This window comes from Salminus brasiliensis, chromosome 22 (genome assembly GCF_030463535.1).
Source record: "Salminus brasiliensis chromosome 22, fSalBra1.hap2, whole genome shotgun sequence".
Lineage (NCBI taxonomy): Eukaryota > Metazoa > Chordata > Actinopteri > Characiformes > Bryconidae > Salminus > Salminus brasiliensis.
In genome coordinates this window covers 21141509-21161673 of record NC_132899.1, presented here as the reverse complement: position 1 = coordinate 21161673, position 20165 = coordinate 21141509, and the positions used below count along the sequence as shown (strand labels likewise).

At 39.6% G+C, this 20165-nt stretch overlaps 1 protein-coding gene across 1 annotated transcript; it reads left to right on the top strand.

Annotated features, from left to right (window-relative positions):
* Window positions 1-794: 794 nt before the first annotated feature.
* On the top strand, window positions 795-19667 carry LOC140544426 (myosin-4-like). The gene is made up of 39 exons (XM_072667947.1): window positions 795-998; window positions 1288-1431; window positions 1541-1697; window positions 1871-1898; window positions 2806-2920; window positions 3034-3126; window positions 3263-3326; window positions 3434-3532; window positions 5158-5261; window positions 5361-5499; window positions 5589-5707; window positions 6316-6465; window positions 6556-6726; window positions 6808-7114; window positions 7221-7300; window positions 7431-7518; window positions 7593-7710; window positions 8555-8678; window positions 8764-8900; window positions 8998-9253; window positions 10154-10396; window positions 10770-10946; window positions 11025-11170; window positions 11255-11345; window positions 11427-11816; window positions 11901-12027; window positions 12109-12227; window positions 13150-13346; window positions 13440-13623; window positions 13718-13883; window positions 13969-14093; window positions 14176-14484; window positions 15752-15955; window positions 16329-16454; window positions 18336-18506; window positions 18605-18709; window positions 19182-19277; window positions 19417-19548; window positions 19650-19667. The coding sequence occupies exons 1-39, from the start codon at window positions 795-797 to the stop codon at window positions 19665-19667; spliced, it is 5823 nt and encodes a 1940-aa protein (XP_072524048.1).
* Window positions 19668-20165: the final 498 nt, after the last annotated feature.

The following is a 20165-nucleotide window of genomic DNA, read 5'->3' as shown; positions in this document are numbered from 1 at the left end:
CGATCGCACTACTGCAGAATTTTGGGTGTTTTCCACTCAGTTTACCTCTGATTCACCCCAAGTGGGCTCTGCCAAGCCCCCCAAGGGCATTTACACTAATCTTGAGTACAGAAAATGCTGACTGGCTCAGACATGGTCATTATAGCAGAATACACATACAATCATGTTTATGAGTACATAATGTGTTCTTACACCCAAATAATCCATCACTACTATGAAGGTGATGTGTAAATTGTATAGTTATGAGAGTGCTGAACCAAAGTGGAGGTCCACATACAGGCCCTTAAAGTTCCTGTAGCTGCCCACATCAGATTCAAAACCCGGATGCTGGCCTTTAAACTTCAAGGACGGCTCTGCCTGACTCCCTATTCTTAAAGATGCATGGAAGACAAGCATCCAGATTATTTTGACATCAACATTTCAAACAAAGTGTAGTGTATGTTGAGTATTGTGTATCTAGGTATCTTTACTGACTTTTGTATTTGGTAGCATCTAACTTGTGGTATCTTTGTGGATTCTAGCCTATGACCACTAGCTAGGGGTATTTTTTTGAGTAAACAGAGAAGCACTTATGTAAGTCGCTCTGGATAAGAGGGTCTGCTAAATGCCTTAAATGTAAATGTAATAGGTCTAATAGAATGGTGCAGAAAATTATATCTTGGTAAGTGAAAATATATTAAAGCTAGTAAAGATTCCGAGTAATTATATATGAATGCTATAAGATTAAACATACTTAAGGTAACTTAAGCTATGAGCTCACCTGTTTGAAGGCTTCTACAGAACACCCTGCAGGCATGAGCACTGATGCTGAAATGGCGGTGTTTGGCGAGGCAGCACCATATCTCCGAAAGCCAGAGAGGGAACGTGTCGAGGCTCAGAACAAGCCCTTTGACGCTAAAACTGCGGTGTTTGTGGCTGATCCCAAAGAGCTGTATGTCAAAGGCACCATCCAGAGCAAAGATGGTGGCAAAGCCACTGTAAAAACCGAGTCAGGCCAGGTAAGAGCGCTGACCAGCTCTTGAACACTATGAACACAGGTATATATGAACACAGTTCACCATTTAACATAGTTTTCACTTATTTAAAAATGATTTTGTAGTGAATAAAGTGATGAGATGATTCTGATATGACTTCATATTTCAACCCATGGTTAGGACGCTGGAAAAAAATCCAATGAAAAAAAATGAGATGTGTCCTGAATGCTGAAGAGAGCGGTAGAGTGAGTGTATGAATGAAATTGGAGTGAAATAAAAAGATGAACATTTCTAATGCTGTTCTCTGCTTTAGAGTGTCACTGTGAAGGATGACCAGGTCTTCCCAATGAATCCACCAAAGTTCGATAAAATTGAGGACATGGCCATGATGACCCACCTCAATGAAGCTTCTGTGCTGTATAACCTCAAAGAGCGCTATGCAGCATGGATGATTTATGTAGGACTTTTGGATGAGACTTTATTTGAACTAAGTAACGTCTTTTATGTTTAATATAATCAGAATTCAGGTTGGGGGATGACGGCTGAATGTTAAATGAATGTTGCAGACCTACTCTGGCTTGTTCTGTGTCACTGTGAACCCCTACAAGTGGCTTCCAGTGTATAATCAGGAGGTGGTAGTCGCCTACAGAGGCAAGAAGCGTCAGGAGGCCCCACCCCACATTTTCTCCATCTCTGACAATGCCTACCAGTCCATGCTCACTGGTAAATTACTTTTTGAAAATTCTACCTACTTTTTCTCTCATTCACTCAAACATTCATGAAAATTTGCTTCATGAATGTCTGAGTAAGAACCTACTCAGAACTTGTGTGTGTGTCTTATTAAAATAACAAAAAATAACATTTTTAACATCAAATTACTGTATTTTTACATGCAGGTAGAGAAAACCAGTCAATCTTGATCACGTAAGTAAACCATATCAGTTGAATGAACAATATTCAAAGTCTTTTTGTTCCTATACATAATAATTTCTGGTCCTATATAGAATAATCTTTAAAGAACCACGTGTAAGTGGTTCTCCATCATACAGAAGAACCATTTAAGCTTTAAACTATTGCTTTCTAACTATTGCTTTTACTAAAGGACATTTCTTTTTACTAAAGGACCTCTTTTTTATTGATGTAGAGGATACACTTTTTCCTTAGAGAACCTTTCAGTGGATGGTTTGTTAAAGAATACTTTTCTAAATATGATGCGTGAAAAGCCTTTTTGGGTTTAAACAGCTTGAAAAAAAAATTAATGAAAAAACTTATCACTGACCCCAAATGCCGACACGTTTGGTACCTGAGGTTCTTCTTTAATTTACATTTGGAGATGCTAGGCTAATGTTGCTAACAATCAATTGACTTGTCCCCAATCTCATCTTGAAATCATTAATAAATTTGCTTAAAGAATTGTTGAAAGGGTAAATAAACAAGTTTATTCAAAAATATATCATTTTGTAAAACAGCATGGATTGGCCTTTTTATGTCAATTTTAGGCTTATATTGGAACTGTGTTTTGAAGCGTCTCAGTTTGTCTACTTAAAACAAATGAAGATTTTATTGCATTTTGAACAACAGATATCAAATATGTCTTGGCTGATCGACTTGGCTGCATCTGGGGTAAATGATCCATCATTGAGGATCCATCGATTTAAAATCTTCACCAAATTAATCTACAATAGCATGATATAAGATTTCTGAGAACCACACACCCACACCAAGACCACTTAAGAACTTTTTTTTAAGTGTGTTGAACAGCGATGATATACACCAAGGATGTCTCATTTAAGGAAGCTCATACCAAATGTATGACCTGCTTTCTTTTAAGTGGAGAATCTGGGGCAGGAAAGACTGTGAACACAAAACGTGTCATCCAGTACTTTGCAACAATTGCTGTATCAGGAGACAAGAAGAAAGAGCTTCCAGCCTCTGGCAAAATGCAGGTAGGAGCTTTCAAAACCAAACTTTCAGCACACATCATATTTACACTAGTATTACTACATAATATATTTTTTATTTATTTAGAGCTGAATATCTGCACTGGTCTCTTCTGCAGGGTACACTGGAGGATCAGATCATCTCTGCTAACCCTCTACTTGAGGCCTTCGGTAATGCCAAGACCGTCAGGAACGACAACTCCTCTCGCTTTGTGAGTTAAATGATTGGATATTTATCAAAAACTAGCTCGTAGTCTTGTGGTCTCGGGAATAGTTTTCTCTCAGCATGCCATTTCAATCTCCTCCTGAAATGACACGCTCAATCATATCATATCAAATCTTCTCCAGGGAAAATTCATCCGAATTCACTTTGGGACATCAGGAAAACTGTCTTCTGCTGATATTGAGACTTGTAAGTTGTTTATTTTGCTTCATATCATTATTCCATTCTTACCATCAGTGACTTTGGGGTATATGTAATTATCCTTGAATGCAAGTCAGTGTGTTTTTTATTCACAGATTTGCTGGAAAAGTCGAGAGTCACCTTCCAGCTCTCTGCAGAAAGAAGCTATCACATCTTCTATCAGATCATGTCCAATAAGAAACCTGAGCTGATAGGTAAAATTACAGCTTTTACTTGCAACTTTTTACTTGTTGTTGCTGATTGAAACTCCCTGCATGATCCAATTACTGAAATGTTAACAAGGTCATTTCTGAGTGGTTCGGTGTGACCTGGTGCCTTGTAGATACATCTACCAATGACCTTGGAGGTGACAGAAGTCATGTAGTCATTTTATTTATTCTACTAAACTTTATTTATTCTAGTTTTATATTTAACCCCTTAAACAGCCTATAAACTGCTGATGGGTTTGCACAGATGTCCCTGTAGTTACTGAATATTACACCTTAGGGTGGGGTTAGTGAGGGGTTAATGCTGATGGTAAAGTAGTGGTGAAGGAGAATTTCTTTGGAGAGTAAATTTTGCTTCTTACACTATTTTGTTTACCTTTTGTAATGTCATTCTCTACCATGACTGTTTTTAATATATATATATATATATATATATATATATATATATATATATATATATATATATATATATATATTTCAGGACAAAAAAATCTACTCTCAGAGTTCAAAGCCTCAGACATCAGGACATGCATATGGAACCATTTCATATAATAACTTTTACAGAATTACTCTGTTTTCATTATAATCATTTAATTATGCAGGAATATTGGAAAATGGTGGACTCTGTCTGTATCAAGAAGTGTGTAGAGTAGCCTAAATCCATATGCAATCAAAAGTGTTGTTGTGGAGTTATGAAATAACTGATTGCTTTGGGAGAAGCCCCTCTGAAGCACCTCCTCTTCTAAATATATCATCCTATAAATACCCACCCTAAACCTTTTCATGGTGGCGTTTCTGCATCCCACCACCACCTGGTCTCCTCCCTTGTAGTAATGTGTTTCGGTCCTAGCTCCACTTACCAGAGGGGGGTCTGGCCCTCTAGCCCAAGGCAGAAGTCTCCTGAAGTCCAGCTCATAAAATCATATTCTTATGGCAAGGTCCGAACTCTACAGCAAAGTAAAGATAAGATAAGATATATGGAGTTATGCACAATGGAGAAATTAATAACTAAATGTTACTAACTTTTGAAGCACACCATGTGGACAAAAGTAACGGGACACCTATTTATTCATTTTCTTCTGAAATCAAGTATTAAAAAGAATTTATCCTGCTTTTGTTGGAGTACCCGCCTCTACTGTCCAGGGAAGGCTTTGTACTTTTGGAGCATTGCTGCATTTGACGACAAGAGTGTTAGTGAGGTCAGGCTGTTGGATGATCACCACCCCACCTCATCCCCAACTCCCCAACTCATGCCAAAGATGTTGGACTGAGCCCGGGGGGGGGGGGGGGGGGGGTGGGCGCTATATCCCTCTAGCTTACACCTGGCATTAGGCAGCATGGTGCCAATAATATTCTATTGTCAGTACTTCTCTACAGGGTCTAGACAAGCTGTGTGTGTGCATTTGAACATCTGTGTCAGCAATGGGTGCAACTTAAAGTAGCTGATTGCGTTCATTAGACGTGGACATATAGTGTAGCTCAGTATTACTTGAATACTACTAGAAGTAAAACCATGAATACATGAATCTAAAATATTATTAAATGGAATTAGGTACTAGCTGCTGATCTCCTATGACCTGTCACCTAACAAATGATACATCTGCTAATTTCAGAGACACTCCTCATAACCACCAACCCTTTTGACTATCCGTTTATAAGTCAAGGGGAGATCAATGTTGCCAGCATTAATGACAGTGAAGAACTTCTGGCCACAGATGTGAGCTCACCTCTTCTACATATATATCACACATTACCACCCCTGAAAGAATTTTATCCTAACTATTTTTATTCCTTTGTGTATTTACTCCCTATTTAGAGTGCAGTGGACATCCTCGGTTTTACGGTAGACGAGAAAATCGGCATATATAAACTGACTGGTGCCGTGCTGCACTACGGCAACATGAAGTTCAAGCAGAAACAGAGAGAGGAGCAGGCCGAGCCTGATGGCACAGAGGGTACAAGATCCATATAAATGAATGTGAGAAACACTGGAGGATTCCACAATATACACACTAACTCGTACTCTGTGTTTCTGATGCTACAGATGCTGACAAAGCAGCTTACCTCATGGGCCTGAACTCTGCAGACCTGCTGAAAGCACTGTGTTACCCCAGAGTGAAGGTTGGAAATGAGTATGTCACCAAGGGACAAACAGTCCAACAGGTACATATATCCGTCTTAATCTTCAGCTGTGGTTTGGTTAAATGGCTTGTCCTCAGTGTCCTTTTTAGAACAAAAATGTTGCTCTAGGTAGGGACAGTGTAAATAAGACGAAGCGAGGATGATATGTAGATATACTGTCAAGACGTTTTGTTCTCTGGTCCATTTTCAAACTTTTGATTTGCCGTCATTTCCGCAAACAGCAGTAAGTTCTATTAGAAATCATGATGGAAGTGAGGTTTACATGATGGAAGTGAGGGTGCCAGCTGCAATGCTGGGAAAATGCCATGTGAAGTGTGGCAGTATTTTATTGCCCCCTCTGATGCGAATGAAAACTGCCCTAGAATACATTGAATATTAGACTGTAACACATATCTGTAGTTGTAAATAAGAAGCCTATCATCTCATATTGTACTTTGTTCTGATATATTTAAGATCAATAACAGTTTCAATCTTGATAATGAATGGAAAAGATCACCACACTCAGGAAAAAAATATATCAAAATATATCAAAATAGTAATTTTTATATAGAGAAAGAGAATGTATATAATGTACATAAGTGTGTGTGTATAGATATGACCATAATAAAATGCAAATGTGTTTCTTGAAGGTTTATAACTCTATTGGAGCACTGGCAAAGTCAGTCTATGAGAAGATGTTCCTGTGGATGGTCCTTCGCATCAATCAGATGTTGGACACAAAGCAACCAAGGCAGTTCTTTATTGGTGTCCTTGACATTGCTGGATTTGAAATATTTGATGTAAGTGTACCGCCACAGTTTAATGAAGCCAAACTACAGTGTGCGCTCATAAGTGTGCCAGCTGATGAATTTCTGATGAATCGCTTGCAGTTCAACAGTCTGGAGCAGCTCTGCATCAACTTCACCAACGAAAAACTGCAACAGTTTTTCAACCACCACATGTTTGTGCTTGAGCAAGAGGAGTATAAAAAGGAAGGGATAGAGTGGGAATTTATTGACTTTGGAATGGATCTAGCTGCTTGCATTGAGCTTATCGAGAAGGTATGAGCCAGATTATTTTCACCTTTTTGACCAGGGCATTTTGATCTTTTTCATAAAACAGCATCCTGTTTCAATTTGCAGCCAATGGGCATCTTCTCCATTCTCGAGGAGGAGTGCATGTTCCCCAAGGCATCCGACACTACCTTCAAGAACAAGCTCTATGATCAGCATCTTGGTAAAACAAGCATTTTCCAGAAGCCCAAGCTTGTCAAAGGCAAGGCAGAGGCTCACTTCTCCTTGGTCCACTACGCTGGCACTGTCGACTACAATATCACAGGCTGGCTGGATAAGAACAAAGATCCCCTGAATGAAACTGTGGTGCAGCTCTATCAAAAGTCGGCTTTGAAGTTGCTGGCTTTCCTTTATTCCAGTTATGCCTCTGCAGAAGGTATGCTCATCTATGTAATTGTGATCTATATGTCACTTCTGCTCGGATGACTTCCAGTTGTCATGTGTCAACTGTCACTGCTTTGTAGAGAGCGGTGGAGGAGGAGGAGGAGCTGGTGGAGCTGGTGGAAAGAAAGCAACAAAGAAGAAAGGCTCTTCTTTCCAGACCGTGTCAGCTCTCTTCAGGGTGAGTCGTGAAGCTCAGACTCGCTGCATGATACTGAGAACAAGGCGCTTGATCATATGTGCCATTCGCGCTTCTAACCCTCCTGAGGTTTGGAAATGAGCAAAGTAAATACAGCAAACCTGCTCCACAGGAAAACCTTGGGAAGCTGATGACCAATTTGAGAAGCACTCATCCCCATTTTGTGAGATGCATTATTCCTAATGAGAGTAAAACTCCAGGTAAATGCAGTATATTCATTCTGGCTGTGATGGGTATTGTGGAACTTGTTAATAATTCCAATAATATATGGCAGGTGTAATGGAGAACCATCTGGTTATCCATCAGCTGAGATGCAATGGTGTGTTGGAGGGAATCAGGATCTGCAGGAAAGGTTTCCCAAGCAGGATTCTGTATGGAGACTTTAAGCAAAGGTAAGCAAAAGGATAAAAGGGGGCTTTTTATTTATCTTAGGACAGATGACCACATAGCATATTGCTACACAAAGCATGCACAATAAATGCGGGGTGAGTAGAGTGCTCTCTGCCTTCATATTACATCCGTGTGATGCTCCGTGCCACGCTATCAGTTGCTGTTGCAGGGCTGGAGACCTGCCGCTTTACTCTGAGCGTGTTGGTTGCCCTATGATGTTGCATCAGCATCATACATGTGATGAGGGGAAAGTACAAAAAAAAAAAACATAGTGCTGAACAATCCCACAGTGCACCACATTAAGACATTTACAAGCAGTGTACACTAGCAGACATAGAGTACCCAAAATGGTTTGATGGTTTTGGTCTCTGAGGAAGACCGACATTCAGATTGTTTATGCAACGTGAAGGTCACACATAACGAGGTGTCTAAAATCATCACTACCTTGTTAAATTTTATTCCCTGTGCTGTTCCACTGCTCTATATAGTGATCTGGATTTTCTCATGTAGGGGATAGTGAAGAGGGCACAGCTCAGGTGTTGGATAATAACAATAATAATATTACTATAATAAGTATTACTGGGTTTCTTTAAAGAGAGATTGACATACACAAAATCACTTATTACTGAATTATGTTTATTAAAATATTAATGTTTTTCAGAGAAGATTAAGCCAATTGTATTATATATATATATATATATAATATCTTAGAACACCATAATACAACAACTGAACTTTTAGCGTTATAGTATTATTTGCACAGTCAAATGCCATACATGCTCTGCTTATTTGTTTAATAAATTGATTAGATTTAATTTAATTTAATTTCAATTATTCTATTTCAAGGTACAAAGTACTAAATGCAAGTGTCATCCCAGAAGGTCAGTTCATTGACAACAAGAAAGCTGCAGAGAAGCTCCTGGGGTCAATAAATGTGGATCATACCCAGTATAAATTTGGACACACTAAGGCAAGTGTGAATACCAACACTTAAAATAATAACACTGGTGCTGCACCAAGATATTACTTTCCCCCTATTCACTGATACTCTACAGGTGTTTTTCAAGGCTGGCCTTCTGGGAGCGCTAGAAGAGATGAGGGACGACAAACTAGCAGCTCTGGTCACCATCACTCAGGCACTGTGCAGGGGCTTCCTCATGAGGACAGAGTTCTCCATGATGATGGAGAGAAGGTTGAGTTGACTTCAATCGTCAATCATTTGAATAGATCTTTCCACGATCGTGGTATTAATGCGGATTGTAAACACGATACGATCACTGTCTTTGCAGAGAGTCCATTTATATAGTTCAGTACAACATCCGCGCATTCATGAACGTGAAACACTGGCCGTGGATGAAGCTCTACTTTAAGATCAAGCCGCTCCTCAAAACTGCAGAGACTGAGAAGGAGATGGCCACCATGAAGGTGGAGTTTACTAAATGCAAAGATGACCTGGCAAAGGCCGAGGCCAAGAAGAAGGAGCTTGAAACCAAAATGGTGACTCTTCTCCAAGACAAGAATGACCTGCAGCTTCAAGTTCAAGCTGTGAGTGACACACAGTAGTCTGTTTCCTTACATTTGGATTCGTAGTCATGCAGTGGACGAACATGGCATGGCTTGATGTCACGAAATGCTTTATACAGACAATTACTGTATGCAGAATAATGCAATAAACAAGTTTATCATGATCCAAAGTAAAGCTCAGTAAAGCTCACATTTCCCATAATTACCACAATTACCAACTACACCAGAGTTTATTTGCTATATTTGCATGAACCCCAGCATTCTTTACCAGACTGAAAACCTACATTATTCTTTCCAAGTGGTTTACATTACATGTCCAAATGTTTGTGGACACTTTCTTCTAATTAATGCATTCAGATACCCAGCTTGGAGCAGTGGAACTGATTTCTCTGGAGTACTTCATCCAGTACTTTTTGGGATGAGTTGGGGATGAGGTGGGGATCATTCAACATCCTGACCTATCTAATGCGCTTGTCGCTGAATGCAATCAAATCATCTCAGCAATGCTCCAATATTTTGTAGAAAGACTTCCCAGACAATAGAGACATGATAAACTCTTTAAAACCCCTGATTTCAGAAGAAACAATGAATGAGCAGGTGTCCCAATATTATTGTCCACATAGTGTATGTGCAGTTAATTAGCTAATCTGTTTATATAGTAAATAATTTAGAGCATGATATATTTTTAAAAATGTTTTCAAATAAACTTTTAGATAATGACAAATACAAAACCAAATATAAAGACGCAACAGATTTATGATGGTTTACATTATATTGTTTCAATTATGATGGTCATGGTTCTCATTTCAGGCTTTGGTCTAAGACTTCAATGCACAATTAAATTGGAACTGAACAGAGCTGAACTGCAATGACATTACATAACTGAACATGTCTAATTTCTACTGGGTTTGACATTCACAGGTAGCCGAGAACTTGTCTGATGCTGAGGAGAGGTGTGAAGGCCTCATCAAAAGTAAGATCCAGATGGAGGGCAAAGTCAAAGAGCTAAACGAGAGGTTGGAAGATGAGGAGGAGATGAATGCAGAGCTCACTGCTAAAAAAAGAAAACTGGAGGATGAGTGCTCAGAGTTGAAAAAAGATATTGATGATCTGGAGCTCACTTTAGCCAAAGTGGAAAAGGAGAAACATGCTACTGAGAACAAGGTAATTCTTACCCACCCAGCAAAAAACTTGCTGAAAAGACATTGGACAATGTTGATATTGGATGAAAAGTGAAAGGTGAAAATCTGTTTCTAGACTAGTTAAGTTGGCATGACGATTTCATCAATTTTTTTTCATGGATATATTAGGGCTATATGTGAGCCGAAAAAGACGTCCACATTAGGCCTAAATTTGGGCCAAATTAGATGGACTAAACCATTTTTTTTAAACAGCTCTTTTGGGGCTAAATGAAGTCCATGTGACGGCCAGCGCTGGGCGGGTATGATGTAGAGGTGGAAAAACCTTTTTAGCTTGAACAGTTATATAAAACGAGGGGTTTATTTAATTTAATGACAATTTTTCTTATTTAATTTAGGTAAAGAATCTAACTGAGGAAATGACCAACATGGATGAAAGTATTGCAAAATTGTCAAAGGAAAAGAAAGCTCTCCAAGAGGTTCATCAGCAAACACTTGATGATCTCCAGGCAGAAGAAGACAAAGTCAACACACTGACAAAAGCCAAGAGCAAACTTGAACAACAAGTGGATGAAGTGAGTTTTAAAGAAGGCTTATCTTGTACAGATTAGAATTGAAAGTGAATACATTTCTATGTTTTTCTGTACCAACAGCTAGAAGGTTCTCTGGAGCAAGAGAAGAAGGTCCGTATGGATCTCGAGAGAGCAAAGAGAAAGCTTGAGGGTGATCTGAAGCTGACCCAAGAGTCCATGATGGACCTGGAAAATGACAAGCAACAAATGGAGGAGAAGCTGAAAAAGTAAGAAAATAGGCAACATCGTCTACATGAGAGACCACAGAAAGTGTTTCACAGAAGTTACTGTACTGTACCCTTTCTTGCCAGGAAAGATTTTGAGCTAAGCCAGCTACTTAGTAAAATTGAGGATGAACAAAGTGTGGGAGCCCAGCTTCAGAAAAAGATAAAGGAGCTCCAGGTATGCTCATAAAAAAAAGAGGTAGGCCTGTCCTAAATATCTGCGGGAAGACCATGATGCTCATCATACATCTTTGCACAGGCGCGTATCGAGGAATTAGAGGAGGAGATTGAAACTGAGCGTGCTGCGAGGGCCAAGACAGAGAAGCAGAGGTCTGATCTCTCCCGGGACCTTGAGGAGGTCAGCGAGAAGCTGGAAGAGGCCGGTGGTGCTACCGCTGCTCAAATCGAAATGAACAAGAAACGCGAGGCAGATTTCCAGAAGCTGCGGCGTGATCTCGAAGAGTCCACCCTGCACCATGAAGCCACTGCTGCAGGCCTTCGGAAGAAGCATGCAGACACTGTGGCGGAGCTTGGGGAGCAGATTGACAACCTTCAGCGGGTTAAACAGAAACTGGAGAAAGAGAAGAGTGAATATAAAATGGAGCTCGATGACCTGGTCACCAGTATGGAGGCCGTGGCAAAGTCAAAGGTTACAGAAATTCAGTGTCCAGTTGTCTACGCTAGTTATAGCTTACCGAAATGGTCGTCAAACATTGCTTTCTGTGTTTTATAGGCTAACTATGAGAAAATGTGCCGCTCACTGGAAGATCAACTCAGTGAATATAAATCCAAGCATGAGGAGAATGCTCGTCAGCTCAGTGATATCAGTGCTCAAAGAGCAAGACTGCAAACTGAGAACGGTACATTTTTAGTCAATTATGCTTACAAATTTATTCCTTTATCGAGGTAGGAAACCATATCTCACTCTGCTCCTTCAACAGGAGAGTTTTCTCGCCAGCTGGAAGAGAGAGATGCCGTGATTGCTCAGATGGCCAGGGCCAAACTGGGTTTTACCCAACAGGTTGATGACCTTAAGAGACAAGTGGAAGAAGAAACGAAGGTATTTCCTTAAGGGAAACTGTAGGAGCAAGCTGAAGATCAGAATTAAGGGTGCAACTGCTGGCTCTGCAATCAGGGGATTGTGAGAATTGGCAGTAAGCATGTATACTCGGACAGCGTTGAGCTGTTCTAATGGCGTTGCGTTAGTATGGCGTGATGCCTTTTTGAATAAAAGTGAAGGAGCATTACATATTTCTTAGCAAAATCAAATAAAATCATGAGAAATTTTATTTTTGATGACCAAGTCATTACTTCATCAAAATCATTTCAAATCTTGAGAAAGTAAGTATATCTTTTGGACAAAATGTCAAAATCTTGAGAAAATAAACCATTATTTTGACCTCTTCTTTAACTTATTTAGAATTTTTCATTCTGGGCAACCAATAGCCTATGGGCCTCCGGCAGGCTGAAAGTACTGTTGCAAGCTTCTTTTACCAAAGAATAGCCCCACTAGTTTGTAAAGAAGTCCCTGTAGTTTCTAAATAGTAAGCCTTAGTGTGTAATAAGCCTTGTTGCATTAAAGGGCCTAAAGTGGATAAAGTGGCCAATACTTGCTTCCAATGCCAGGTTCATACAACATGATGTTAGTCCCGATTTCGAGTCGCTGACTGTTGGAAATTGCTGACAAAAGCCTCAAGTCAGAGACAAATCAGTGTTCACTCAGCGCTGGCTTGATCGCTATGTGTGAACTGCTAAAAGACGCAATCTGAAAGCTCGCCAAGTGATCACCGATGGCTTGCAATTATTGACATTAATAAATAAGACATTATTGGGCAGGTTTAATATCTGGACCTGCTGTCAGCTCTAAATCTGGTCGTGTGAAAAGTGTTGAGAGGAAGTTAGTGCAGAGACTAGCTACAGCCCATAAGATATTTTTCTTTTTCTTATTATTATTATTATTATTTGTATTATTATTATTCAAGGCTAAAAATGCTCTAGCACATGCACTGCAATCTGCTCGCCATGATGCCGAGCTGCTCCGAGAGCAGTTTGACGAGGAGCAGGAGGCGAAGTCTGAACTCCAGAGAGGGATGTCAAAGGCCAATAGTGAAGTGGCTCAGTGGAGAACCAAATACGAGACTGATGCCATTCAGCGCACAGAGGAGCTTGAGGAGGCCAAGTACAGAACATAATCCACAGAGGTCATTCTGGTCAAATCGTAAAACATGCATTGCCATACTCCCTAACATGCTCGCATTTATTTTGCTAACAGGAAAAAACTTGCCCAGCGCTTGCAAGACACAGAGGAATCGACTGAGGCTGTAAATGCCAAGTGCTCCTCTCTTGAGAAGACCAAGCAGAGACTGCAAGGTGAAGTAGAGGACTTAATGGCTGATGTGGAGAGAGCAAATGCACAAGCAGCCACCCTTGATAAAAAGCAGAGGAACTTTGATAAGGTAAAACACTGTGAGAATCTGAACTCTGACAATGCACTTTAAAGGGAATACTTCCTGTCAACAAGAGTGATGGATCACCTTAAACTCGTTTCAGGTTTTAGTCGAGTGGAAGCAAAAGTATGAGGAGAGCCAGGCAGAGTTAGAAGGAGCTCTGAAAGAGTCTCGTTCACTCAGTACAGAGCTTTTCAAAATGAAAAACTCTTACGAAGAGGCCTTGGATCAGTTGGAGACTCTCAGTAGAGAGAACAAGAACCTGCAGCGTAAGTCGATTTTATGATGTTGTAATAATTAACATTATTTCTGGTATTCATGTGTAGCTTGTAATACATGTTGCTGTGACTCCAGAGGAAATAACCGATCTTACTGAGCACATTGGTGAAAATGGGAAGCTAATCCATGAGCTTGAGAAGGCAAAAAAGCAAGTGGACTTGGAGAAGATGGAAATTCAGACTGCTCTAGAAGAAGCAGAGGTGAGTTTTTTTTTTTTTAAAGCAATACATACAACGGTCTTGAGAGTTTGTGCATTTTTTCCCACACTCCTTGTCCCCACAGGCCTCTTTGGAGCATGAGGAATCAAAGATTCTTCGTGTTCAGCTTGAGCTAACCCAAGTGAAGTCTGAGGTGGACAGAAAGCTTGCTGAGAAAGACGAAGAGATGGAACAGATCAAACGCAACAACCAGCGCATGATCGAATCCATGCAGTCGATGCTGGATGCTGAGATCAGAAGCAGAAACGATGCTCTGAGAATTAAAAAGAAGATGGAGGGAGACCTCAACGAAATGGAGGTTCAGCTGAGTCACGCAAACCGACATGCGGCTGAGGCCCAGAAACAACTGAGAAATGTTCAATGCCATTTGAAGGTAGACCTAATAGAGAACATAAAAGGTCATGAATCCTTATTCAATCAATTGTAGGCAGGGATTATAAATGGTAAACTTTACAAATCTTGGCTGATATATATATATATATCTTCAAGTTTACATCTAAAAATATGGTCAAAGTATGATCACTGATTTTGAGCATGGCATGATTGTTGGTGTCAGAAACGCTGGTTTGAGTATTTCTAGAACTACTGAGCTCCTGTATTGCTTTTAGCAGGACTGTGTACCCAGTGTACTCAGAATGCTGTAAAAAAAATCTAATGAGCTTCAGTTCTGCAGACGGAAACACACTTGTTGATGAGAAAAGGGTCCGTGGAATATGGCCAAGCTGGTTCGAGCTAACAGAAAGGCTACAGTAACTCAGTACAGGAAGCAAAGTAAACTCAACTAAATTGTGGTGGGCAGGGAAGCATCTCCGCATAGGTCCAAATAGACAGAAAGGCTACAATAGCAGAAGAACACATCAGATTCCACTCTTGTCAGCCAAGAACACAAAGCTGAGAATTCTCAGTTTGTGCTCACAATTTGGCACAAACAGCATGAATCCATGGACCCAACCTGCCTTGAGTGGACAGTCCAGGCTGGTATAGGTGGTTTTATGAGGTGGGAGGTTTTTGATGGCCCACTTTGAGTCAGTTAACACCAATCATGGCTTGAATCCCACAGCCTGTGTGAGGATTGTTGCTGAATATGTGCATCTCTTCATGACCACGAAATACTCTTCTAATGGCTACTACCAGCATGATGATGCACCAGACGCACAAAAGGCATCTCCAACTGGTTTCATGAACATGTCAATGAGCTCAGTGTTCAGTGTCAACCCAATCTTGTCAACATGGACTAGAGTCTCAAAGGAATGTTTCCAACATCTTGTGGAATCCATGCCATGAAGAATCAAAGCTGTTTTGAAAGTAATGCAGTACACAATATGTTTGTGCATAACGCAAAATAAAAATATTAATTATATAAGTTAACAACTAGAAAGGCGTATGAAGTATGGAAGCAATAAAAATACAATTTCTAAATAAATCCAATGAATAAAAAAAATTAATCCGAGTTATTATTAATATTAATAAATTAGTCAGAGTTATTATTTTCATTAACTGATTTATCATACTGTTAATATTTATATAGTCTATATAGACTATATTTATATAGTCTTTTCTTTTTTTTGGATTATGTTCACTTTAATTTTTCAAAATAATTCCAAAAAATGTAAAAATATCTGCTTGACATTTCTGTCTAGGATACAACCGTTCACCTGGATGAAGCCATCAGAACTCAGGAAAACCTGAAGGAGCAGGAAGTGATGGTGGAGCGGAAGAATGCTCTGATGCAGGCTGAGATAGAGGAGCTGAGAGCTGCTCTGGAGCAGACGGAGAGAAGCCGGAAAATGTCCGAGCAGGAGCTGGTGGATGCTACTGAGCGTGTGGGCCTCCTGCATTCCCAGGTCAACATCATCATCTTCTTTTCTTGGTTTCCGCACATACATGCTGCTCACAGCAAAGAGAAGAAATTGAGGAAATGCATGAATCAAAAATGCCGGGGGGGAGAGAAAGAAACCTGGAACCCTCCAGACCTTTAAAAGGTCACGCTCCTCTTCAAACCATCCAAGTCAGTATTGTGTAACGGGGTAGATGGGGTTGACAGTTTGGCCAGTACCAAAGAGCCTTTTTTCAGTGTACAAACCTTGAGTCAACCCCAGTATTAATAGCCGAGACCATTTTTTTAATCTTCTCCCTTTGCTTTGGCCTCATTAAGGTCAGCATTGCAAAGCTCTTTTGTGTATTGTTTCTTAATAAAAAATGATCTCCACAATTTAGAACACCAGTCTGCTCAATGCCAAGAAGAAGCTGGAGTGTGATGTAAATCAACTCCAAGGAGAGGTAGAGGAAGCCGTCCAAGAGGCGAGGAACGCTGAGGAAAAAGCAAAGAAGGCCATCACTGACGTAAGTTCCTTTACATTACTCTCAATACACTCAACTACAAGCCTTGACCTTCTGTGATGTTAGAGGCTTAACACAACAAATGTGTTGCTTGGGAATCAGATCCTTAAGATATTTTTGTTGAGGCCAACAACAGCAAGCACTAGACAGACGGGAAATCTTTAACAGAGAGATCCACCTTAAAAAAGCAAAAACAGACGAGAACTAAATCCTCGATTCATTTTACTCTATTAAAACAGTTTGTTCTCTCTTGACTCTTGGCATCTATAATGACGTGTTCACTTCTTCTTTTTAAGACTTAATCTTTTAATTTTCTCTCACAGCCTTTTGTATTTAAACTGTCCAACTTCTATTCCTTTATACTCACTTCACACAGTCTTTTCCTCCATTTCTCCATTTTTCTGCCCCTCCCCCCCTTAAAAAAAAATACAATTACAAACTGAATACACTCTTTAGCCATTATGCATGCAAGGACACGGCTCTGTAGCTCAGTGTCTCTCGGCCAAACGAACAGCAGGCCTGGAGGCATTATGAAAGCTGGCTAATCATTTGAAAGTAAAGCCCAGTCAGTCTGCTGGGTCCAATGACTAACTCCCATGACTACTGTTGTCCAAATACTCTGGGAAAGCCAACAGCCTGGAGTGAGGACAAGCTTTCGACTGGTCAAAAATCCACCAGCTCCAGGAAGAATGCCCTGAATCCCTCACTTCACTTTATACTGTTGAAGTGCTTTTACAGCCTTACTACATCCTAGGCCTGCAATGTACAATTGATATTGTGGCTTTGATATACACTTTAAAAATAGGTGCTAAAAAGGGTTTACTGAAAAGCCACTTGACGTTCCCTAAAGAACCTGCAAGCAAATGTTTAGAGTGTCTAGAACCTTGTTTAGTGTAAAATACCTCAACATAAGGTTCTTATCCCAGTCAAAATGTTTCTAGAACCATACTTTACTTTGGAGCAATTCCATAGAATAACTAATTTTGGTTCCCTGTACAACCTTTTAAGCACCTTTAGAACCTAAACACCATTGTGTACATGTATAGTACATGTGAAGAACCTTATAATTTAAAGAACCTGAACATAATCTAAAGTTTCTAATCCAGTTCAAGATGTTCCCAGAGTTAAATGTCCAGGTCATAAGACAAGACAACCATATTCACCATTTGTGACGGACACAGATGGAATTTGGCTTCTGCTTTTATCCCATCTGGCAGTGAACACACACATACACACCAGTGAAACACACACAGTGGACAGTGAGCACACGTGCCCGGAGCGGTGGGCAGCTATTGCTCAAGGGCCCAACAATGGCAGAGCCCAGGTATTGAACCCACAAACCTGTCATCAATAGCTTTAAGCTTTAACCGCTGAGCGGTTACAATGCAGGACAACCAATCAGAACACAGATCGCTTACATATATGTCGATAACTAAAGAATACAGAATACACAAAATCCCTACAGTCGTAATCAGGAGACAAACACTGTATATTTTCTTTTACTATTACTACTACTGTACATAATAGTACAACATTATACATACATGTGTATATATATATATGTAAAAATAAAAAGTATATATATAAAAAAAAAAAAAAATGAAAGTAAAGCCCAGTCAGTCTGCTGGGTCCAATGACCAGTGAGTGGAACTGCTGTGTATATATATATATATATATATATATATATATATATATATATATATATATATATATGCAAATAAAGTATATTAAAATATATAATAATAATAATATTTTTTAAAATAATAAAATAATAATAAATATATATACTGTGTCTTGGTATATAATATAGTCTGTATGGTCTGGGGAGTGAATAGTATGTTTTTGAAATGTTTTATAAAATATTATTTGTGGATGTATATGCAGGCTGCCATGATGGCAGAAGAACTGAAGAAAGAGCAGGACACCAGCAGCCACCTGGAGAGGATGAAGAAGAACCTGGAGGTATCAGTAAAAGATCTGCAGCATCGTCTGGATGAGGCTGAAAACCTGGCCATGAAAGGAGGAAAAAAACAGCTCCAGAAACTGGAGGCCAGGGTATGAACCACTACTCCTCACAGGGAGCACCAGAGAATTCAGTAAGACAGAATAACACTGGTTCCATTACATAAGCAAGTTCCACTCTTTGTTTCTAGGTGCGTGAACTGGAGAATGAGCTTGACGCTGAACAAAAGTGTGGGACAGAAGCTGTTAAAAGTGTTCGTAAATACGAGAGAAGAGTTAAGGAGCTCACCTATCAGGTCAGTAGAGTTTACCTCACATTCTTAAAAACAACACAAGGTTCCTAAAGGTCATTGATTTGTACGATTCTAGGAAATACCTTTTAAATTTGGTTTTATAGTTGAAATATTACACACTTCTCAAAACACATATTTATCAGTTATGAAATTTTCTCTTTAAAGACACAGGGAAAGGTACCATTTTTGCAATAGGGGTTCTATACAGTACTTTAGATTTGACATTTGACTTTATAAGGTTCTATTATGAACATACAATGAATTTGTATATAAAAACAGTTTAAATATGCAAAGGAACCTTAATGCAATCAAAAGGCTCTATACAGAACCCCTGCATTTACTAAAGAATCCTTAAAGAACTTAGAAGTATATGTGTGGTTGTTCTATGATGTTGCTTTAAATAAATTATTTTAATATAATGTCCCATAACAGTAAATCAAATCTGAGCAATATTTTTGTTAACAAAACAAAACAGACTGAGGAGGACAGAAAGAATGTCCTGAGACTCCAGGATCTGGTGGATAAGCTTCAGCTAAAAGTGAAGGCCTACAAGCGACAGGCAGAAGATGCTGTAAGTTTCTTTTTAGAGAAATAGAAACAAATGAGTGAGCGGATCAATAAGTATAAATAAGAACATTTATATACAGCACGAAGCCCCATATAAATGTAATTTATTAATTTATTAATTATTGTTCTGCATATGTCTGCAGGAAGAGCAGGCCAACACTCACCTGTCTAAGCTAAGGAAGGTGCAGCATGAGCTGGAGGAGGCTGAGGAGCGGGCCGACATTTCCGAGACGCAGGTCAACAAGCTGAGAGCCAAGAGCCGCGATGCTGCAAAGGTGATGCCTTTTCTGTTCGGGTTCTCAACTGAGAGTCTTATGAAGTCTGAAAATACCACAAAACAGTTCACACTTTTATAAATTTCCTGTTGGTTTCATAGGCTGCTGAATCTGAGTAGAAGACAAAGGTGAAGTGGATCATCACATCCTTCCTATGCATGAATACATAAGTGAGTCAGATAATTTAATCAGTTGCCCATTAAAGTGCAAACCAAGCAATGTACGGCCTGTGAGGTCTTTCTTTCCACAGCTATGAAAAGCACACACTGCAGCAGGTTTTTCTCTTCAGTAATGAGCTCCCAGACTTATTTTGTCCTTATAATTCAGCAACTACATGGAAAATCTGAATTAGATATTCCTAAATTACAGAATTGAGGAATGAAATTTGCTCCTGGCCATTTTTGGCTGAACAGGAGGAACAGGTACAGGTACAGGTATGGGAGATACAAGCTTTCAACCACAGCTACTTCTGACCTTGTAGACATTTTTCTCACACATCAGAATGATAGAACTGCAAATGACTGCCCTCTGTAGAGAATTCCAAGAGACACCTAAGAGGCCATTTCAGCTGAACCAGTTCATGAGGAGCCTGACATCTTCCTATTACTGCCAGTATA